The sequence below is a fragment of the Mustela erminea genome, chromosome 4 (genome assembly GCF_009829155.1).
Source record: "Mustela erminea isolate mMusErm1 chromosome 4, mMusErm1.Pri, whole genome shotgun sequence".
Lineage (NCBI taxonomy): Eukaryota > Metazoa > Chordata > Mammalia > Carnivora > Mustelidae > Mustela > Mustela erminea.
In genome coordinates this window covers 130,397,149-130,415,033 of record NC_045617.1, presented here as the reverse complement: position 1 = coordinate 130,415,033, position 17,885 = coordinate 130,397,149, and the positions used below count along the sequence as shown (strand labels likewise).

At 45.7% G+C, this 17,885-nt stretch overlaps 1 protein-coding gene across 2 annotated transcripts in view; it reads left to right on the top strand.

The window, feature by feature from the left end:
• Positions 1-17,885, top strand: part of F13A1 (coagulation factor XIII A chain) — a 164,617-nt gene that overhangs the window by 122,420 nt on the left and 24,312 nt on the right. For both annotated transcript variants that reach the window (XM_032341019.1, XM_032341021.1), the window contains exons 11-12: positions 7,471-7,624; positions 15,154-15,441. In XM_032341019.1, the coding sequence (XP_032196910.1) occupies positions 7,471-7,624; positions 15,154-15,441 (442 nt within the window). The remainder of the gene's footprint in view (positions 1-7,470; positions 7,625-15,153; positions 15,442-17,885) is intronic.

The window sequence follows — 17,885 nt, the reverse complement described above, 5'->3', positions numbered from 1 at the left end:
AAAAAAATTAGATTCTTGGTGAGAGGTGGCAACACATAGCACACTAAAGGTTAAATAACAGTAGTACATGAGGCTCTGTGGAGCTAATTGTTAGATGAGCCATGTAGGTGAAGAATGATCTGCATTTAATACATACAGATTTGTTAATTGAGGAAGCCGGGTCAGGAACTGAGTGGGACAGTAAAGGCTATAAGACACCAACAGGGAGGGAGGGTAACATGAGGACGGATGATAAGGACACCTGTGTGAGAGCCACAGCAGATGGACAGGAGCGCTGTGGGAGCACATGGAGAAAGGGACAGGGAGGCGCCTTGGAGGGTTTAGTGTCTCAGCTGTGTCTTGAGGGAGAGTTTGGAGTTATTCAGTCCAAGTGGGTAAGAAAGAAGCCGGAGGAAGGAAAGACACTGAGGCAGAGGGGACAGTCTGAGCCTCTGAATGGTGTGTGAGGGAAATGACAAGTTGTGCAGGCTCACGGAAGGTGGCATATCCGGGGTACAGAAGATGCAGGCAGAAGGAGCCTGAGTCCAGTGGAGCTAGGACTTGAAAGAAGTGGCCCCAGGGAGGAGGTCAGAGGGAAGCCTGTGCTTGCCCCACACTCACCCGAGAGGGCCGGGCCTGAGCTCCCCAAATGGCAAGAGGGGGGAAGGAGGAGGGAGCATCCGGAAATGTTTAGGAAGCAAAATTACCGCGAATATTCAGACAGCAAGATCAGGAATTTGAATACACAGAGGGGACAGTATTTCTTACATGGAGACTTCCATTACAATTGCTAGAAGCCTGGCGAAAACAGGCAGACTGTATTTCGAATTTCATCCCCCTCGATTTCACTTCGGGATTTGGAGATTTATCCAACGTCCCCAGCCGCCAGCTGATCGTTTATGATGCTGGGAGAACCTCTTAATGGGAAATCACTCTAAAATTCACAGAGCCACGTTTCTTATATTTTTATTATGCTTTGTTGCTGCAGAGAAGGAGGGAGCAGCCTCCTTCCAAGAGCGAATTGCCTAATAGCTGTTAATGCGAACGCTTCTTGCTATTATTAAATATAGATCAGGGTGTTAGGCATGTCATCAGGATTCGCAGATTATAATTACTCCTCTCTCAACCACTGCAGACTTGTCTGACAGAGCGTACGATTTGCTGCTTTGGCACGGACTGAGCCCCAGGGCTGAGCCATTTATAAGAGATGCTCAAGCTGTTGAAAGTGTATGAGGAATCTTTTCTCAAGGGTGCCCAAAGGAGGACCACACGGGGGGCGTCGTATTTAACTTTAATGAGAGTGTCCATGACTCAGGTTCAGATGGCATCCTCCCTTCCCTGTTCTATCGTCTGGCTGCGTAAGCCTGCCTGTCACACCCCAGGCAGGCAGCCCAGTGTGCCTTTTCTTGCCTCTCACTGGTCATTCCTTACTCACTTCCGGGCTGGATTAAACATCATGTTCACTGACGTTTTTTGATCATCTCAGAGCCGTGGTCTCCTTTAGTGAAAGCAAAACCCAAAATAAGAAGTGAAGGGGAGCAGAGGATACAGGCTTCCAGTTATAGAATAAGCCACGGGGATGAAAGGCACAGCATAGGGAATATAGTCAATGATGTTGTAATAGTGTTGTGTGGTGACAGATGGTAGCTACACTTGCCGTGAGCACAGCATAGAGAAGTTGAATCACTATGTTGTACACCTGAAACTTATGTAACATTGTGTATCCACTAGACTCATATTGAAAAATTAAAAATTAAAAAAGAGGCAGGTACATGGGAAGCATCCATTTCCTCTCCTCCTCTCTTTCAGAAATGCATTCGTCACATTTTTAGATTGCTTCAGGGCTTGAAGCTTATTTCTCTAACTCCTCCTTTCTCATGCCCTCAGTGCCATGGAGAGGACCTCCATTCTGGAAGCCCATCTGCCTTTTCTTTCCCCAACTAATGATGGCCTTTGGCTTCTAAAGGGGGAGAGGAGAAAGCAGAACAATGCTAAGCTGTGGAGTCATCTCGTGAGTTCCCGTGTTCACTTGATTTTAGCTTCCTCTCATTGGCTCTGTCTTCCCTTCATACCAGACCACTCCAAAACTGCACATACATGCACACTCGAGCACATGCCCATTCCCCTCCCTCCCTGTTCCTGAGATGATTTCTGCAGCAAGGATGACTGGTCCCCCAGGGCCACAGTAACTGCTCCATTGCTCAGAAGCTACATAGCAATTTCCAGAGGCACTGTGGATACCAATGGTACAGATGCTTCCTTCTCAATTCAAGGTTATTTTGCTAGCACTTGTTAGCCCATTTGGGGGGCTCCTATTCTGATCTAAAATAGTTCATCCATTTATTCAAATAATGTATATGATTTTAGAATCAGGTTGGCTTCTCTTCTTAATCTTCTTCATGCATCTTGCCAGAAATACCTTCTAAGGGTATATGCCTATACCTCCTACACTGTTGGTGGGAATGCAAGCTGATGCAGCCACTCTGGAAAATAGCATGGAGGTTCCTCAAAAAGTTGATAATAGAGCTGCCCTATGACCCAGAAATTGCACTTCTGGTATTTACACCAAAGATACAAATGTAGTGATCTGAAGGGACACGTGCACCCCAATATTCATAGCAGCAATGTCTACAATAGCTGAACTATGGAAAGAACCTAGGTGTCCATCCACAGATGAATGGATAAAGAAGATCTGGGACATATGTATATAATGGAATACTATGCAGCCATCAAAAAACCCCAAATATTGCCATTTGCAACAACGTGGATGGAACTAGAGGGTATTATGCTAAGCAGACTAAGTCAATCAGAGAAAGAGAATTATCATATGATCTCACTGATATGAGGAATTTGAGAAACAAGGTAGAAGATCTTAGGGGAAGAGAGGGAAAAATGAAACAAGACGAAACCAGGAAGGAAGACAAACCATAAAGGACTCTAAATCTCAGGAAACAAACTGAGGGTTGCTGGAGTGGAGGGGGTGGGAGGGATTGGGTGGTTGGATGATGGCTTTGGGGAGCATATATGCTATGGTGAGACTGATGAATCACAGACCTGTACCCCTGAAACAAATAATACATTATATGTTAATTTTAAAAAATGCCTTCTAAAAACAACACGCATCCATCCAAGTCTGTGATGCTGATCCTTTGAACTCTGTACAATACTGAGCTCTATGAACTTGATTCCTAGCCTACCTCCCTTCTCTTGTCTGACCCTTTTCCTATCTATTCTCCACAAACTAGCCATAATTATCCCTTAAAAATGTAAATAAAACACATTACTCCATTGCCCCCAACCTTCTAGTGGATTTCCACCACCCTTACAATAACATTGATCACAAGTCTTTAGAGTCTATGTGATCTGGCCCCTGGCTTTCTTTCCATCTCGTCCCTTGCTCATTTCCCTCCAGGTCATACTGACCTTGCCCTTCTGGCAACATGTAAACATACTCTTGTTTCTGAGCTCTTATATATACTGTTTCTTTTTCTGGAAAGGCTCTCCCCTACCCTCCACCACACTTTGTACACCTGACCCCTCCTTGCAACCAAGTCTCCGTTCAGGTCCCCTCCTCAAAGAGGCCTTGACTCACCCTATCCCACCCCCACCGAAAATCTCACTTCCTGACCCATTGCTTTTATCTTTCTACTCTGCCTTAGTGTTATTATTTCTCTCCCTTCTAGAACATAAGTTCTGGGAAAGTATTGTCATCACCGAAAGCAAGTTCTGGCACAAAGTAGACTTGGATGAGTACTTGTTGAATGAATGAATGAATGATGGGTGGATGGCTGAATGAAGCAAGCAAGCAAACAAAAGCAGATGCAGAGGACCCTGCTAAGAACAGAATCTCGGAGATTAGGATAGGATCCCAATGGTGTCCTCAGAGCTGGCAATCCTGGGGGGAGACGAGACACAGGGACAAAGCAGCAGGAAACACACACAGGGGTCTGGCCTCATAGCCAGCATCTACAGGCTGAAGGAATGGCAAGCACAGAGTAGAAGGATGGCAATTGTGCCAGAAGGTGATGGACAAGGTCCATGGACCCACTGCTTCCATGCCTCTCAGAGGAGCACCACTTTCTCTCCACAGCCTATTTTTGTAGCTATCTCTACTTGGGAACAAAGGAGTAAAACAAATCTTGCTGCATCCTGTAAAAAGAGTTTTCAAAAAAAAAAAAAAGAGTTTTCATCCTTAGCAGTCACAAGCATAGCTTCTGCCAGCAGTAGACATAAGCTTACATTCTAGGGGTACACGCTGAACTCTGTAGAGAGGGGACCCTCAGCTTGCAACCCCAGTCCACCTTTGCTGGGACTCTGGAGCTCAGTAAGTACCTGAACAGAGGCTTAGTTCCTGTGTCTGACAAAGAGACAAAGGTGTGGTGGACTGAAACGAGCACCAGATTCCATGCTGGGATGCCCAGGTTCTGCATGCCACAGTCCCTTCAAGCATCGGAGTAGGACTAGATGGCCATTAAAACTCCTTTTCATTCGAAAGAAGTTAGCTTTCAACATAGGGCTTTCTCCAGCAGTACTGATCTAGCTTTCTGCCTTGCAAGAATGGCATTATTAAACCCAAGCTGAGAGACATTGAGTCTTGCCCAAAGTCACAGAGTATAGATCCAACATAGATCCAATATTCTTTCCAGCATCACCTGCACTTACTGTCTGCCGTCGACATGCAGTTGGCTTTGGCTGGGGGCCTAGCACCACCATTACCCTTTTAAGCCTTCAGTGGCTCATATGCAGCCAGGTTGGAGGACCATTGTCCTGGCAGCTGAAACTGAAAAGAAAGTTTGCTAATGTTGATCGGAAAGAATACTTACTCCCCACACCCCCATAACATACATATGCAAGAGCCATTTCATATGTGGGTTCTCCTAGCCTCTCCCCACAAGGGACAGTGCTGCTGGGCTGGCCTGAGATTTTAGCCCACGTAAATTTCCTAAGCTCTACGTTCAAGGGAAGACAATGATTAAGCCACTGTCATATTTAGCCACTGTCATATTTAGCCTCGTCTCCCTGGAAAACTGTAAACTGTAGTAAGGGTGCTTATTACGAGGTTATTTATCAGCATTGTTGCTATAATTTGCAAGTGAAGGAGGAGGCTGTTTGTGCTCCCATGGCCTTCTCCGGGGGGAAGCCAAAATCCTCAGGAATCTCATTTAAAGTTTCCTTTCCTTCTCCCCCCCCCCCAAATGACAAATATCCCTGATGTCTACCCTATCATGGTCCATCCTTATTCCTAAATTCCTATTTTGGTCTTGCACATCCTAGAGCTAGTGCCACAAAGCCAGGATTATTCTGCTGAAACATGAGGTCACCATTTATCACCCCTCAGATATCTGAGCCCCATACATGGGACCACTTGTACCCCAAGCACGAAACCATCTCCCCACCTCATGGCAGTCCTCGTGGTGCAGCAGGGTTGTATGGGAGAGGCAACATACAGTGAAGGTCAGGGAATGGGCCAGCCCAGGGGGAAGGTCAGGGAACAGGCTATGGGCTAGCCCACGATTTTCTTCTCTAGCAGCTCCTGGCTATGGGACCACTAACACTTTGCTGACCCTTCTTAACCCACCTGGCACACTCATCTCTAAAACACAGATAAGAATACATACCTCGGGCGCCTGGGTGGCTCAGTGGGTTAAACTGCTGCCTTCGGCTCAGGTCATGATCTCAGGGTCCTGGGATCGAGCCCCACATCGGGCTCTTTGCTCAGCAGGGAGCCTGCTTCCTCCCCTCTCTCTCTCTGCCTGCCTCTCTGCCTACTTGTGATCTCTCTGTCGAATAAATAAATAAAATCTTTAAAAAAAAAAAAAAAAAAGAATACATACCTCACAGGTGGTTATTGCTGTGAGGTTTAGATTAAATAATCTGTAAGTGTCCCCGAAACCTTGTAGCTGTTCCGTAAATGTCGGCTACTTGCTTTCACCTCAGTAGAGGTCAGAGTCCATGTAAATTCAGAACATTTTGTGAGACAGTAGAGAAAAGTTGCTCTTTGTAACCCCAACTTTGAAAGTTAGGGTTTTTTTTTTTTAAAGATTTTATTTATTTATTTGACAGAGAGAGATCACAAGTAGACAGAGAGGCAGGCAGAGAGAGAGAGAGGAGGAAGCAGGCTCCCCGCTGAGCAGAGAGCCCGATGTGGGACTCGATCCCAGGACCCTGAGATCATGACCTGAGCCGAAGGCAGCAGCCCAACCCACTGAGCCATCCAGGCGCCCTGAAAGTTAGGGTTTTATCATCAAGTTCCTCCTTACCTAATAAAAACCACTACATTTTCACTCAGTTTTAAAGTTTACAAGTCATGCTCACATAGATCCTATCTCACTTGGTGCTGTCTCACTAACACTTTACTATGAGATTGGCAGAACAAGTATAACCATTTTCGTTTTATAGAAACAGGAACTGAAGTTCAGAGAGGATAAGGCAGTTTTCCAAAAGTACACATTCAAGATCAGAACCCAAGGTTCTTGCAGCTAATCCAGCCTGGCCCTGATCCGTCCTCTCAGGACTGTGGCTGTCACCACCTTCCTCTTTCCATTTTTTTTTTCTTTATTCCTTTTAGCTTTGACAGGGTATAATTAATGTAAACTATGGTACATATTTAATAGATACATCATGATGAGTTTGGACATATTCATACACCTGTGACATCTTCCCCACAATGAAGGAAATACGCATGGCCATGACCTCCACAAATTTCCTTGTGTTCTTTCGTGAGCTTCTGTGGGTTGGTTGGTAAGAACAAGTAACATGAGCTCCTTTAGTTCGCTGACTCCCATGCATCTTCCAGCTTTCAACTTGGCTGTTACTTCCTTGCCACCCTCCCACCCTGCCCCACCCCACCCCGCTACCCCAGGTGCTCTCGTGGTATCTTCAGCATCCCCACACCCCAAGTACTTATTGTACAGCATTGTTAAGTCCTCACATGCCTCTTATCTCTCCACACGGCCATCTTTGTATTGTTGGCAGTGTTTCTCTTCACTGTCCCAGGGTGGCTACAGAAGGTCCAAGCATCACCTCACTTCACGTGAAAACATTGAAAAGCAGGAAGGGAAGGGCAAACCCTCTCTTTTTATAACAGAGAAGAATCCTTCCAAGAAGCCACCCAGCAGATTTCCTCTTCTTCCCAGAAGGAGGTCACAAAGCCACAGCCAGATTAAGAGCAGTCTGGGAAAGTGAGCAACGGGTGTGATGGTTTGGGCTCCTTTCTGAAGAGGCAGAATTCACAAGCAAGAAAAAGGGGAGAAAGAAGTGATTGATGTTTAAACAATCAATATCCAAATACTCTTCATTTATAACGCCTGATGACTAAAATAAGCTAGCTTGTCCTTCAGATTCATTTTAAAACAAATTCAGCCCTGTGAATCCAGTGTTGTCGAAGAGAAGAACACGTCCGCGCTAGGGATCCCGGACGGCTACACCACGGAGGGATTTTGATGACAAGGACTTCAGAGGGTAGCTAACGCTTTCTTCTCCTGTTTTTAGGTCAACAGTGATCTCATTTACATTACAGCCAAGAAAGATGGCACTCATGTGGTTGAAGCTGTTGATACCGCTCACATTGGGAAAATGATTGTGACCAAAGAAGTTGGAGGAGACGGCATAAAGGATATTACTGATACGTACAAGTTCCAAGAAGGTAACTTACTGCCCCTGAATGAAGACTCCGTTGCCCAAGTTTGTTTAGTATTACTTACTGTCACTATGAAATGTGTTCTGGAGAAAATACCCTAAATTTTCATGAGGGAGACACCTCACACCCACAATTTCTCCTTGTAGTTTTCTTGATTTGCTCTGAGCAGAATTCCCCTTTGCATCACTTGTGAAGATGATCTGGTTGCAAGTCATGTCTTTTTTAACACAATCTAGTTCTTGCCCACAAAAACATGGAAGAATCTTAACTTCCAATAATAGAAAACACTGTGCAACTAATGTGACTTTAGTTCAATAATAGAAATTTGAACAACCGTTCAGTGCTGTTTAGTACTTAACAAACTATTTTTACATGCATTGTTCCATTGAATTATCAAAGAAGTCCCTTGAGATAGATAATACAATATCAACGGGAAGTGTGATCTCACTAATTCAGGTCCATTAGGTCAAAGTCCCATTTCAATCATAAAATAATGTTAATGTTAATAGTGTTTATTGGGAGCTTCCAAGGGAGCTGTGGAGTTCAAAGCCATTTTAGTCAGTACCAGGCACCTACTCTAATGTCTGGAATTACATTTGGTGCCAGGGATCCCCATGGTGAGCAGGATTCGGTTTCTCTTCCTGGAAAAGTGATAGGATCATCATGTGGAGTGTTTGGGGAGCAAAAAAGAAAGACACTCAGTCCAGCCAGAAGTTTCAGAAAAAGCAGAGCAGAGAGAAATCACAGGCCACAGTTGAAGAAATCTAGATGGGGGCTTCCAGGCACTGGGAACATGACCAAAAGCATCTGGGAGGTGTGAGTTAGTCAGTGTTTAGGGTTCTAAAAACATCAAGCTCAGAGTGCCAGTGGCTAGAGGCAAGGCTGCCCAAGGTCAGTAGTGGACAGGAGTTAGAGGAGTTTGGGTTTCTTGATGGGGAATGTGGTGTATATTTTACAAATGATTCACCAGCGGAGGTTCTTAGGAGTGGCATTTATTTTAGTGAATGGAGAGAAATGACAAGTAATTAGCATATACCTAAATATTCATCAGTATTCCTGAAGTGCTAAGGAGGGCAGAATTTGTTTTAAATATTTTAGATAGTCTCTCTGCTCTTATTTTAAAAAGCAATTTGCACTATAAAGAGAAAGTTTGCTGAATTGAGAATTCTCACACATTGTATTAGAAATTCAGGATTTTTGCCACCTGAACTAGTGAATTTTTGCTGTATTTCTGAAATGGTTCATTCTTTTCTTCTAGTGGTTATCATCCATTACACAACATAGATACAAATGTGGGGTGTTTTTTTTTCTTTTTGGCTTTTTCTTGAAATGAGAGTTTAAAAACCCATAAGTACAATAAAGCAAACAAGTAATGCCCTCTTGTTATAGAGTTATGGGCAGAAAGGTTTGAAAAGGAAAAACAAAAGTCCATAGAAAAAGAGAAAGAGGGGAAACCTGGGTGGCTCACTTGGTAAAGCACTAACTTCCACTCAGGTCATGATCCCAGGGTCCTGGGATCAAGTTTTGCATAGGGCTTCCTGCTCGTGGGGAGTCTGTTTCTCTCTGCCTGCTACTCCCCCTGCTTGTGCACGCTCTATCTCTCTCTGAGAAAAAATAAATAAAGTCTTTAAAAAGGAGAGAGAAAGAAACTAACTGCAACATTCTGTAATCTACTCATTCATCCATTCAACAACTTGCTCTTAACCCCCCACCATATTCCTAGCACTGTTGTGTAGGGATGAGACACACAGACCTGTCTTCCCACCTAGCTGGAGAGATGATCAGGAACCAAGCCCTCACCATGCTGTGCAGCAGGTGCCCAGGACAGGGAACAGAGAAGGGAATTTCCAAATCAGACTTGGAATCCTGAAGGACATTAGTGATGGGCTCACTGAGACAAAAGGAGAAACAGGAACTGGGCAGGTGAAACACTACGAGGTGAGACTTCTCCAGGAAAAGGCAGCCCATCAGGGATTGTGGATAAACTCCTGGTGTGGAAGAAGTCTTGAACAGACAGTGTAGAGAAAAGGCCGTGGCCCTATAGGGAGCCATCCAGACAACCCGCTGACTCTTCTAAACCACATGGCAGAGCACCATTGTCATCAGCTGTCATCCGTGGAGGTGACAGTGAAGACCAAATCAGGGTCAGATGTCAAAAGAGAAAGGACCAAAGTCCAGTCCAACAGAAGAGGAGTTGGACCAGGGATGGACACCAGATTAGAAGAAGTAACATGTGCCCACTCCAGATGAGGAAGATAGCTGAGGTACAGGCTTCCAGAGTTTGGCGAGAACACAAGGCTCAGGGTGGTGGACAGTATGGGGGTCTGGTCCAAGCAAAAGAACCCCTAAATCTGCATAGATAGTTATGAGACTCTCCACCTGGCTTCTGGGCTGGAGTTCGATCTCAGGAGGTTAATTAGCCTCTTAATCAAGAATGCCAGCTACATTTTAAATTCTGACCTTAGGAATGACGAAGTGGGGAGCAATTTTACAGAAGGATTCAGAGACCATGCCTGAATCTGGTGGGACCAACTGAGTGATTATAGACGTTGCCACGGGCCCCTAGGAAAGGCTGCCGGCATCTGTGGTCACACATTTGTCACTCTGATTCTCATTATTGAATCTCTCATATAATTTCTCTAACCATAAATGCTGAACGTGGCCACTAAAATGTGGAGATGAATAAAAACATAGAGAAGAAATTATTACCAGATTCAGGGATTAACTATTTTAATTAACTAAATTGTGAATAGATCATTTTTCATGTGGATGAATTAAAGCTTAATATTAATTTTACACTTTTTTTCAAATATGTAAGATATGGAAACTATAAAATTTTGAAAACCAGAATTCTTCAAACCTCTGCGGCCATCTGTCTTCTTTTATGATGGTGTCTGGATCCTATTTCCTCTTTGTTCCATCAATCACTCCCTCTGTCGCTTGTATTTCCATGTCTCCTTCCCTATTAGCTCCTTCTCATTTGCATTTAAGCAGGATCCGGTGTCACCTGTGTTAAAAAAAAAAAAATAGGCAACCTTTTTTCAGCAATATATTCCCCACCAAACCTTTCCTGTTCTTTCTTCCCGCTATTCTCCACAGCCAGGCATCTTGAAATCACTGCCTGTCCTTGGCAGCCCATTATGTGCCTTTTCCTTTCCTTTATCACCTACCATCCCCTGGATTCTGTTCCCAGCCCCAGATCCCTAAAGCTGCTCCTCCTCCTCCTCCTCCTCCTCCTCCTCCTCCTCCTTCTTCTTCTTCTCCTTTTGAGGGGGAAGGTCTTATTTACTTTTATTATTTGAGAGAGAGTGTGAGAGAGAGCACGAGAGGGTTGAAGGGCAGAGGGAGAAGCAGACTCCCTGCTGAGCGGGAGCCGGAAGCAGGACTCCATCCCAGAACTCCAGGATCACGACCTGAGCCAAAGGCAGAGACACTCAACTGACTGAACCACCCAGGTGCCCCTTGAAGCTCCTCTTCTCAAAACTGCCAGCACCACCTGATTGCCATGTGGAATAAATGTTTGCAGATCTCAGCTTGCCTGAGCTTCTCGTACCTTCTGATGCGACTGCTCAACCCCTCAAATCTTGAAATTCTCTCTCCTCTTTGTTCCTAGGACACCACTTCAAGTTCCAGCCTACTTGACTCTTTATTCTAACCCTTTCTGTAACTCTAAGCTCCTCTTTTCCCCTCACCTCTGAATGGTACTCATTCCAGGCTCAATCCTCAAGCTTCATTCCTACCCATTTTATGTTCTTTCTCCGTGGCTGAGTCACATATCTACTCATTACCCAACTCCCCATCACCGTTGGTGTCTCTGGCCCAGCTTCTCTGTTCAGCTTCACATTCCCCTAAGTCTCCTGTAGAAACCTGAAACCAACCCTTCTAGAATGTCACCTTCTCTCACTCCCTCCCTTGCCTGGATCTCTTTCCCCTATTCCAGACCCCAGTGAAGAGAACCACAGTCCCCCCAGGTTTAGCAACTCGAGAATCAGTCAAGCAGCAAATTCTCAAAATGTTCCCTTTGAAATAGTTCAAATTCATCTCCTCTCCTGCCTCTCTGTATATGGGCATGCTGAGAATTCAGTGGTATCAGATGTGGAAAGCCCTTAGCATAGTGCCTGATACAGAATAAGTGTCCGATAAAGTTACTTTCTGCTCCTGCTAGTAATTCTCTTCTTACTATGATACCCCTACTATTAGTCAGTGTATGAGTACTCTTCTCCTGGCTACCTTGGGTTACTTCCCAAGGCTACCTTCCCGCCACATCCTCTCTTTCCCTCTGTCTAACCTGTGCATTGCTGCCAAAGTGACATATTTAAAATATAAATTTGAGCCTGTTAGGATACTGCTTAAAAGCCCTTCATCTCCTCTGTTGCCTTGCAGGGCCCTTCAGTCAGAGCTCACCAAGCCTCTGCTGTTTGCCTTTTGGGACCCTCCAGCTCCTCCTCCTGACCACAGCCACAGGCTCCCCAGGCAGCAGCCCAGAGAGCTGCTCACTCACGGTCCTCCTGAAAGCCAGGCTGCCATTTTCTTCATGCCTTTGCTCTCACTGCCGAGAGAAAAACCTCTCCGAGAAGTCTTTCCTGCCCCCAGGGGCTGTTGGGTCTCTCCCCCTGACCCGGCATCTGTGATGGACACACATAGCGATTCCTCTGCATGTGTCCCTGAGACAAGGGAGGGAAGGCTTGTGCTTCTCATCTGAGCCTAATACAGTGCCTGGACATCACGGTGGCTCAAGCAGCACCAAACAGTCAAATAAATGCTAATGCAGGTGACACTTCCACAGGTGAATTTAAATGCACATCACATACCCCAAAACTGGACTATTTCGTATCCATTATAAAGATGAGAGTTCTGTCTGTGGATGAAAGCAAAGTGCTTTTCCAAACCTTGATCCTTCAAAGCCTCTGTGCCAGGCTGGGTCCTAGGTTCTGGGGACAGGGAGCTAGGTTCTAGTGAGAAAAATAATGTTATGCAGTGTCAAGTGCTGGGAAAAGGACAAAAACCAGGGAACGTGTGAGGAAGAGATGAGAGGACTGGGCTTGGGGACACATTACACAGGGTGATGGAAGGGGGTGCTCTCTGAGAAGGTGACATTTGAGCTAAAAATCTGAACAATGAGAAGCTTATCAAACATAAAAGGGCACTTTCATTACATCCCGGTTAACGGAAAGATGCTTTTGACCTTGCTCCTGCGGGCTGCAGAGGAATCTCAGAAAATACAATCTGGCTTTAGATCATTCTCCCACAGCACTAAATTCATGGCCCTGAATTATGTAAGATGTCAGAGCGTAAAGCACAGCTGCAGAGAGACGGGAATTCTGCAGAGCTCTGGGGAAACCCTGATGTTCCTGCCTCCTATCTGGGCCTGTGCTTCCTGGAACAACTGGCGGGCAACTCCTGCTCACGGGAAGCTGATCCCTTGAGGAGACCGGAGGCTCCTCTGTGATGCCATAGAAAGTCTCTCGTGGCTTGCCACAAGCCTTCCACTGCCCCTTCCCCTCATCTGGGCCAGCTCGGCCTCTCTCCCCCGGGATGGCACCTCTCTGCCAGGTAGGTCCCTGGTGCTGGTGTTCCCCTCCTATATTTTGTCTAAATGCATATCTGGTGCCCATCCAAAGTGTCATCAATAAAGCTCTCCCGAGGAGCTGTTGGCCAGGTGCTTTCTGCTAAAATATTTCACCCCCTTCCCTTCCCTAAAATAGCCCCCCCTTCCCTTTACAGGGAGATAATGTCTCCCTCCTATTGATCTATAAACATGTGCTCTAGCCAATGCTTGTCCTAGACCAATTGCTCCTGGCACATTCTTGCAATCCTGACGATCAGAGAAATTAACACATACACACATTCACATTTGTTTGCGAGACCTACTGGCACTGTCTGTCTTTGCAAAGTACCAGTTCTTATGCATGCCTCCAGACCTCCTAAAAGCCTTCTGATGAAAGTAGCCCCCCTTGTTTTTTTACAAACAAGGACATGGATAGCAATAATAGCCTCTTCCTTGTAGAGTTCTCTGAGGATTAAAGGAGATAATGCCCAGTATACACGTCACCACAATACCTGTCACAGAGTTAGCTCTCAGGGATAGCTGTTGCTGTTAATTGACTTCCTCATCTGCCCTGCAGTTCATTGCTAAGTAAAGTAGAAGGCATTATCTTAAAATTAATGAATTTAAAAGCTTGCACTTTTATTCCAGGTGATTCTTTTTTTGCTAACCATTCCCATGACTAGTTTTTACAAGTCAAAGAATTTGCCTCTGTGTCTTCCACAATGCACCAAGATGTACCCAAAGCTATTCGAGTGGTAAGGAGAAAAGAGACTCTCTCTGTCCCCTCAAGCGAGCATTTTGTCCAGAGCTCTGTAAGGAACTAGCCTAGCTCAGAGCCAGGAGGAGCGAGCCCTGAGGTCTGACTTGTACCTGTATTTCTTGCTTCCACACCTGTCCAAAGCTACTGGTCGTTTCTTCCAGAGCTCACCCCTTCTCCTTCTGTCCCTACCTTCATCTTCTCCACCATCACCCTGGATACTCCACAGATGACATTTTCCTAAAAAAGGCACACACATCTCCAAATGCATTAGAACTTCAGTGTACCAATAGCTGTGCCAATAGGTGCCAATAGGTGTTCTTCAAAAAACAAAACAAAACAAAAAAACAAACAAACAAACAAAAAACGTGTTTTGCATCAGATGAGTTTGGGAAGTCTTATGTTAACTAAAATTCCTCACTGTAGGGCTCAGGCTCAGAATGTCTGATAGGCTGGAATCAAGACAGTGAACATCTATCTGGAGGCACTAGATAACCCAGTGCTCCCTAAGGGAACTTGACCTTGGAGCCCTTTGACAGGGAAGACTTGTTAACGACTTGCCAGATCTGAGTGTATGGCGCTGTGCATATGCACAAAAAAAAAAAAAGGGGGGGTGTTCTCTGCACTTTATCAGGGGGGAATGGCAAAAGGGGAAGGAGTAGAGGGATAGGACAGCAGCTGTCCAGGGGTCAGGTCAGCAGTAGCAAGTGGGACAGGCCCACGTGGAAAGAGAGACAACGAAGAAGACAGGTCTTATCAGAAAGATCTGTGAATAGGAGAAAACTCGTAGAGCACAATATGGAATGGCAAGATGCGACTATGGCCCAAATCTTTGCTTAGAGAGCCCGAATGCTAGCTAGGGTTTGGGTAGGGAAGCAAACTGGTGCTACCATTTGAGAAGACTGCGACTGGGCCAACTCTGCCCACAGAACCCCAAAGTAGCAGCCCCAGAGAAACAGCCCCGAGAGCAACCTCTCAGCACCCCCCTTTCAGATAAGCCCTGGAGATGCCACTCGGCAGCCCAGGCAGGTCATAGTTTCCCGGAAACCTGATTTTGGAGAATTGGTAGCCTTGGAGTAATGATGAAACCTGTCTCATAGGGCAGTCAGTGGCTTACAGAGGCCAACGGATGAGTAGAGCACACAGTGCTTAGAGCGCTGAGTGTTTCATGATTTCTCTTGGATGGATTGCATTTCTTTTCCCCCGTCATGATCTCTGAGTCTCTCCTAGGCCAAGAAGAGGAGAGACTGGCCCTGGAAACTGCCCTGATGTATGGGGCTAAAAAGCCCATCAACACGGATGGCATCCTCAAACCCAGGTCTGATGTGACCATGAATTTTGAAGTGGAAAATGCTGTGCTGGGAAGAGACTTCAAGCTCACCATCACCTTCCAGAACAACAGCAACAACCGTTACACCCTCTCGGCCTATCTCTCGGGCAACATTGTCTTCTACACGGGGGTCTCCAAGACAGAATTCAAGAAGGAGGCGTTCGAAGTGACACTGGAGCCCTTGTCTCGTAAGCTAACTAGGGGGGCTCTTTTCCCGGGAACTTGTTCTCTGCCTCCCTGTCCGGCTTGGTGCTGTCACTCATTCATAACTTCCTGTCAGGGCGCCTGGGTGGCTCATTCGGTGAAATGTCTGACTCTGGGTTTAGGCTCAGATCATGATCTCAGGGTCGTGGGATCAAGTCCTACTTCTGGCTCTGCACTCTGCAGGAGTCTGCTTGAGGCTTCTCTCTCCCTCTCCCTCTACCCATTCCCCCACTTTCTCCCTCTTTCTCCCTCTCTCTCTAAAATAAATGAATAAATAAATAATAAATTAATAATAAATTAATCTTAAATAATAATAATAATAATAATAATAACTTCCTGTCAAAGTTGAAGTTCTACCTTAGAGCTCAGGAATATGAGCCCCAGAGGAGAACCCCTTTCTGCCAGAGGGCCTCAGATTCCATCTTCCCCTCTCATGCGTAGACATGAATACTGAAATTTTCAAGTCCTGGACCCCCCCGAGTCATGAAAATTAAATATAATTTCTTGCGATTCCAGGTGTGGGCCAAGGACCTGAAACATCAGAATCTCCCCCACAACTGCAGTGGGGATGGGGGTGCAGATTAGAAATGCAGACTGTCAGCCCCCACCCCAGATCTGTTGACCCGGGATTTACATTGTAACAAAATCCCGAGGGGCTTTTAGTGCCCAGGAAAGTTTGCCATGCTTTCCTGTGTCAGGAAATATCAGCACCACCTGCTGATATCTCTATCCCCACATCAGGTAACATTTTGGGGGACTGCCCCAGCAGGAAGGATGTGTTTTGTTTTACCATTGAGAAGGTAAAAGATCTGAGCTCTGTATATAGACCATTTCTGAAAACTCATCTGCTGATATATCTGAACAGGGGAGAGCCCCCCATTGGGAGAAGAGACTAGAGACTCAGGGCGTGCTCTCCAGGAGCCTCTGAAGGACTTTGTTCTCTCTGCCACCTCTCATGGGGTCTCTTTCTCATCCTTGGTACTGCCCAGCCTCCCTCAAACACATGCCCTTGCAAAGCCTCTCCTTCAGTGTAACTTCAGGATATTTTAAGCAAGCTTGGGCTCCACAGACTTCAGTTTACCTTGGAGATTGCAGTTTTGACCAATCTCAGTTCTTGGGGTACAAGTATTTAGGGGGCACAGAAGTTGGTCACACAACTGGTAAAATGAGTTAACCAGGAGAAACCAGTCTCCAGGCCAAGGGTTCAGGACCTGAACCCTTCAGAGCACTAGATTTCTGTTGGCCTGACATGTGGCAAAGAAAAAGAAAAAAATTTTAAAGGTGTACAAATAACGAGTTTCACAACGTGAAGGCAAGCAAGACTAATATGGCCCTCGGGGATGACCGACTCACACATCCCAGTTGTTTTCAGGCTTTCTGGCTTCGAGGGCTGTCCCAAGCCGCAATCAGTACCCTTGTAATGTTTTAGAAAGATATTCCCAGAAAAATGGGGAACATTCCTAAGAATCCTAATTCCAAGAAACCTACCCAACCATAGGGCAACAAATTTCCAGAGCTACTGTCACATGACTAACAATTAGGAAATCATCATGGTACATTTTGGCGGGGGGGGGGGTGTTGCTGAGAGATCTAGCACTTTTCCTATCCCACAAGATAGGAAGATTGGAATACTTAAAGACAAGAGTAGTCTGTATAAAGGACTCAAACAGTGGAGTTTAGAGAAACTGAGACTTGGAGTTAGACAAATGGAGATTTTAGGTGTGATTATGTCACCTACAGGCTATGTGTCCCAAGGCAAGTTCCTTAACTAATCTGAGCTCTTCTGTGCATAGGAAAAATACCACCCACATCACAGGATTGTAGATCCATTCCCCTAACCTTTATTTGCTGCTTAATGTCTAGATGCTGTTTGGTGCTGGAGACACAGCCATGAACACAGCAGAAGTGCCACCCCTCAAGGGGTTTGTGGTCTTAAGAGGTGGGGCTGGGCAATAAACAAAGTCCCATATCGTTTAGTAATGCACATAATAAAAAATATAAAACAGGGTGAGGGAAGGAAGGAATATTGGCAGGGGCGGAATGACCAGGGAAAACCTTTCTAATGGGATGACATTTAACAGAAACCTGGCAGAAGGAAAGGAGCAAGCTTTGCAGCCCGAAGAAACTGTAAACGCAAAGGCCCTGAGGCCAGAGCCTGTTTGATGTGTTCAAGGAGTAGCAAGGAAACCAGTCTTGGGAGCAAAGGTGGCAAAAGAGAATGGATGGTTTAGACCACATCAAGAACTGTGGGGCCTTGTAAGGACTTAGGCTTTGATTCCAAGTGAGTGGAGGAGCCTCTAGAGGATTTTGAGCAGAAATGAGGTGTGATCTCACTCAGGTTTCACTATGCACCATCCTGTACCACCTCCCAAGAGTCCTATCTCTCCATCTCCTTCCCCCTTTCTCCCTAATCCAATAAGAAAATGAG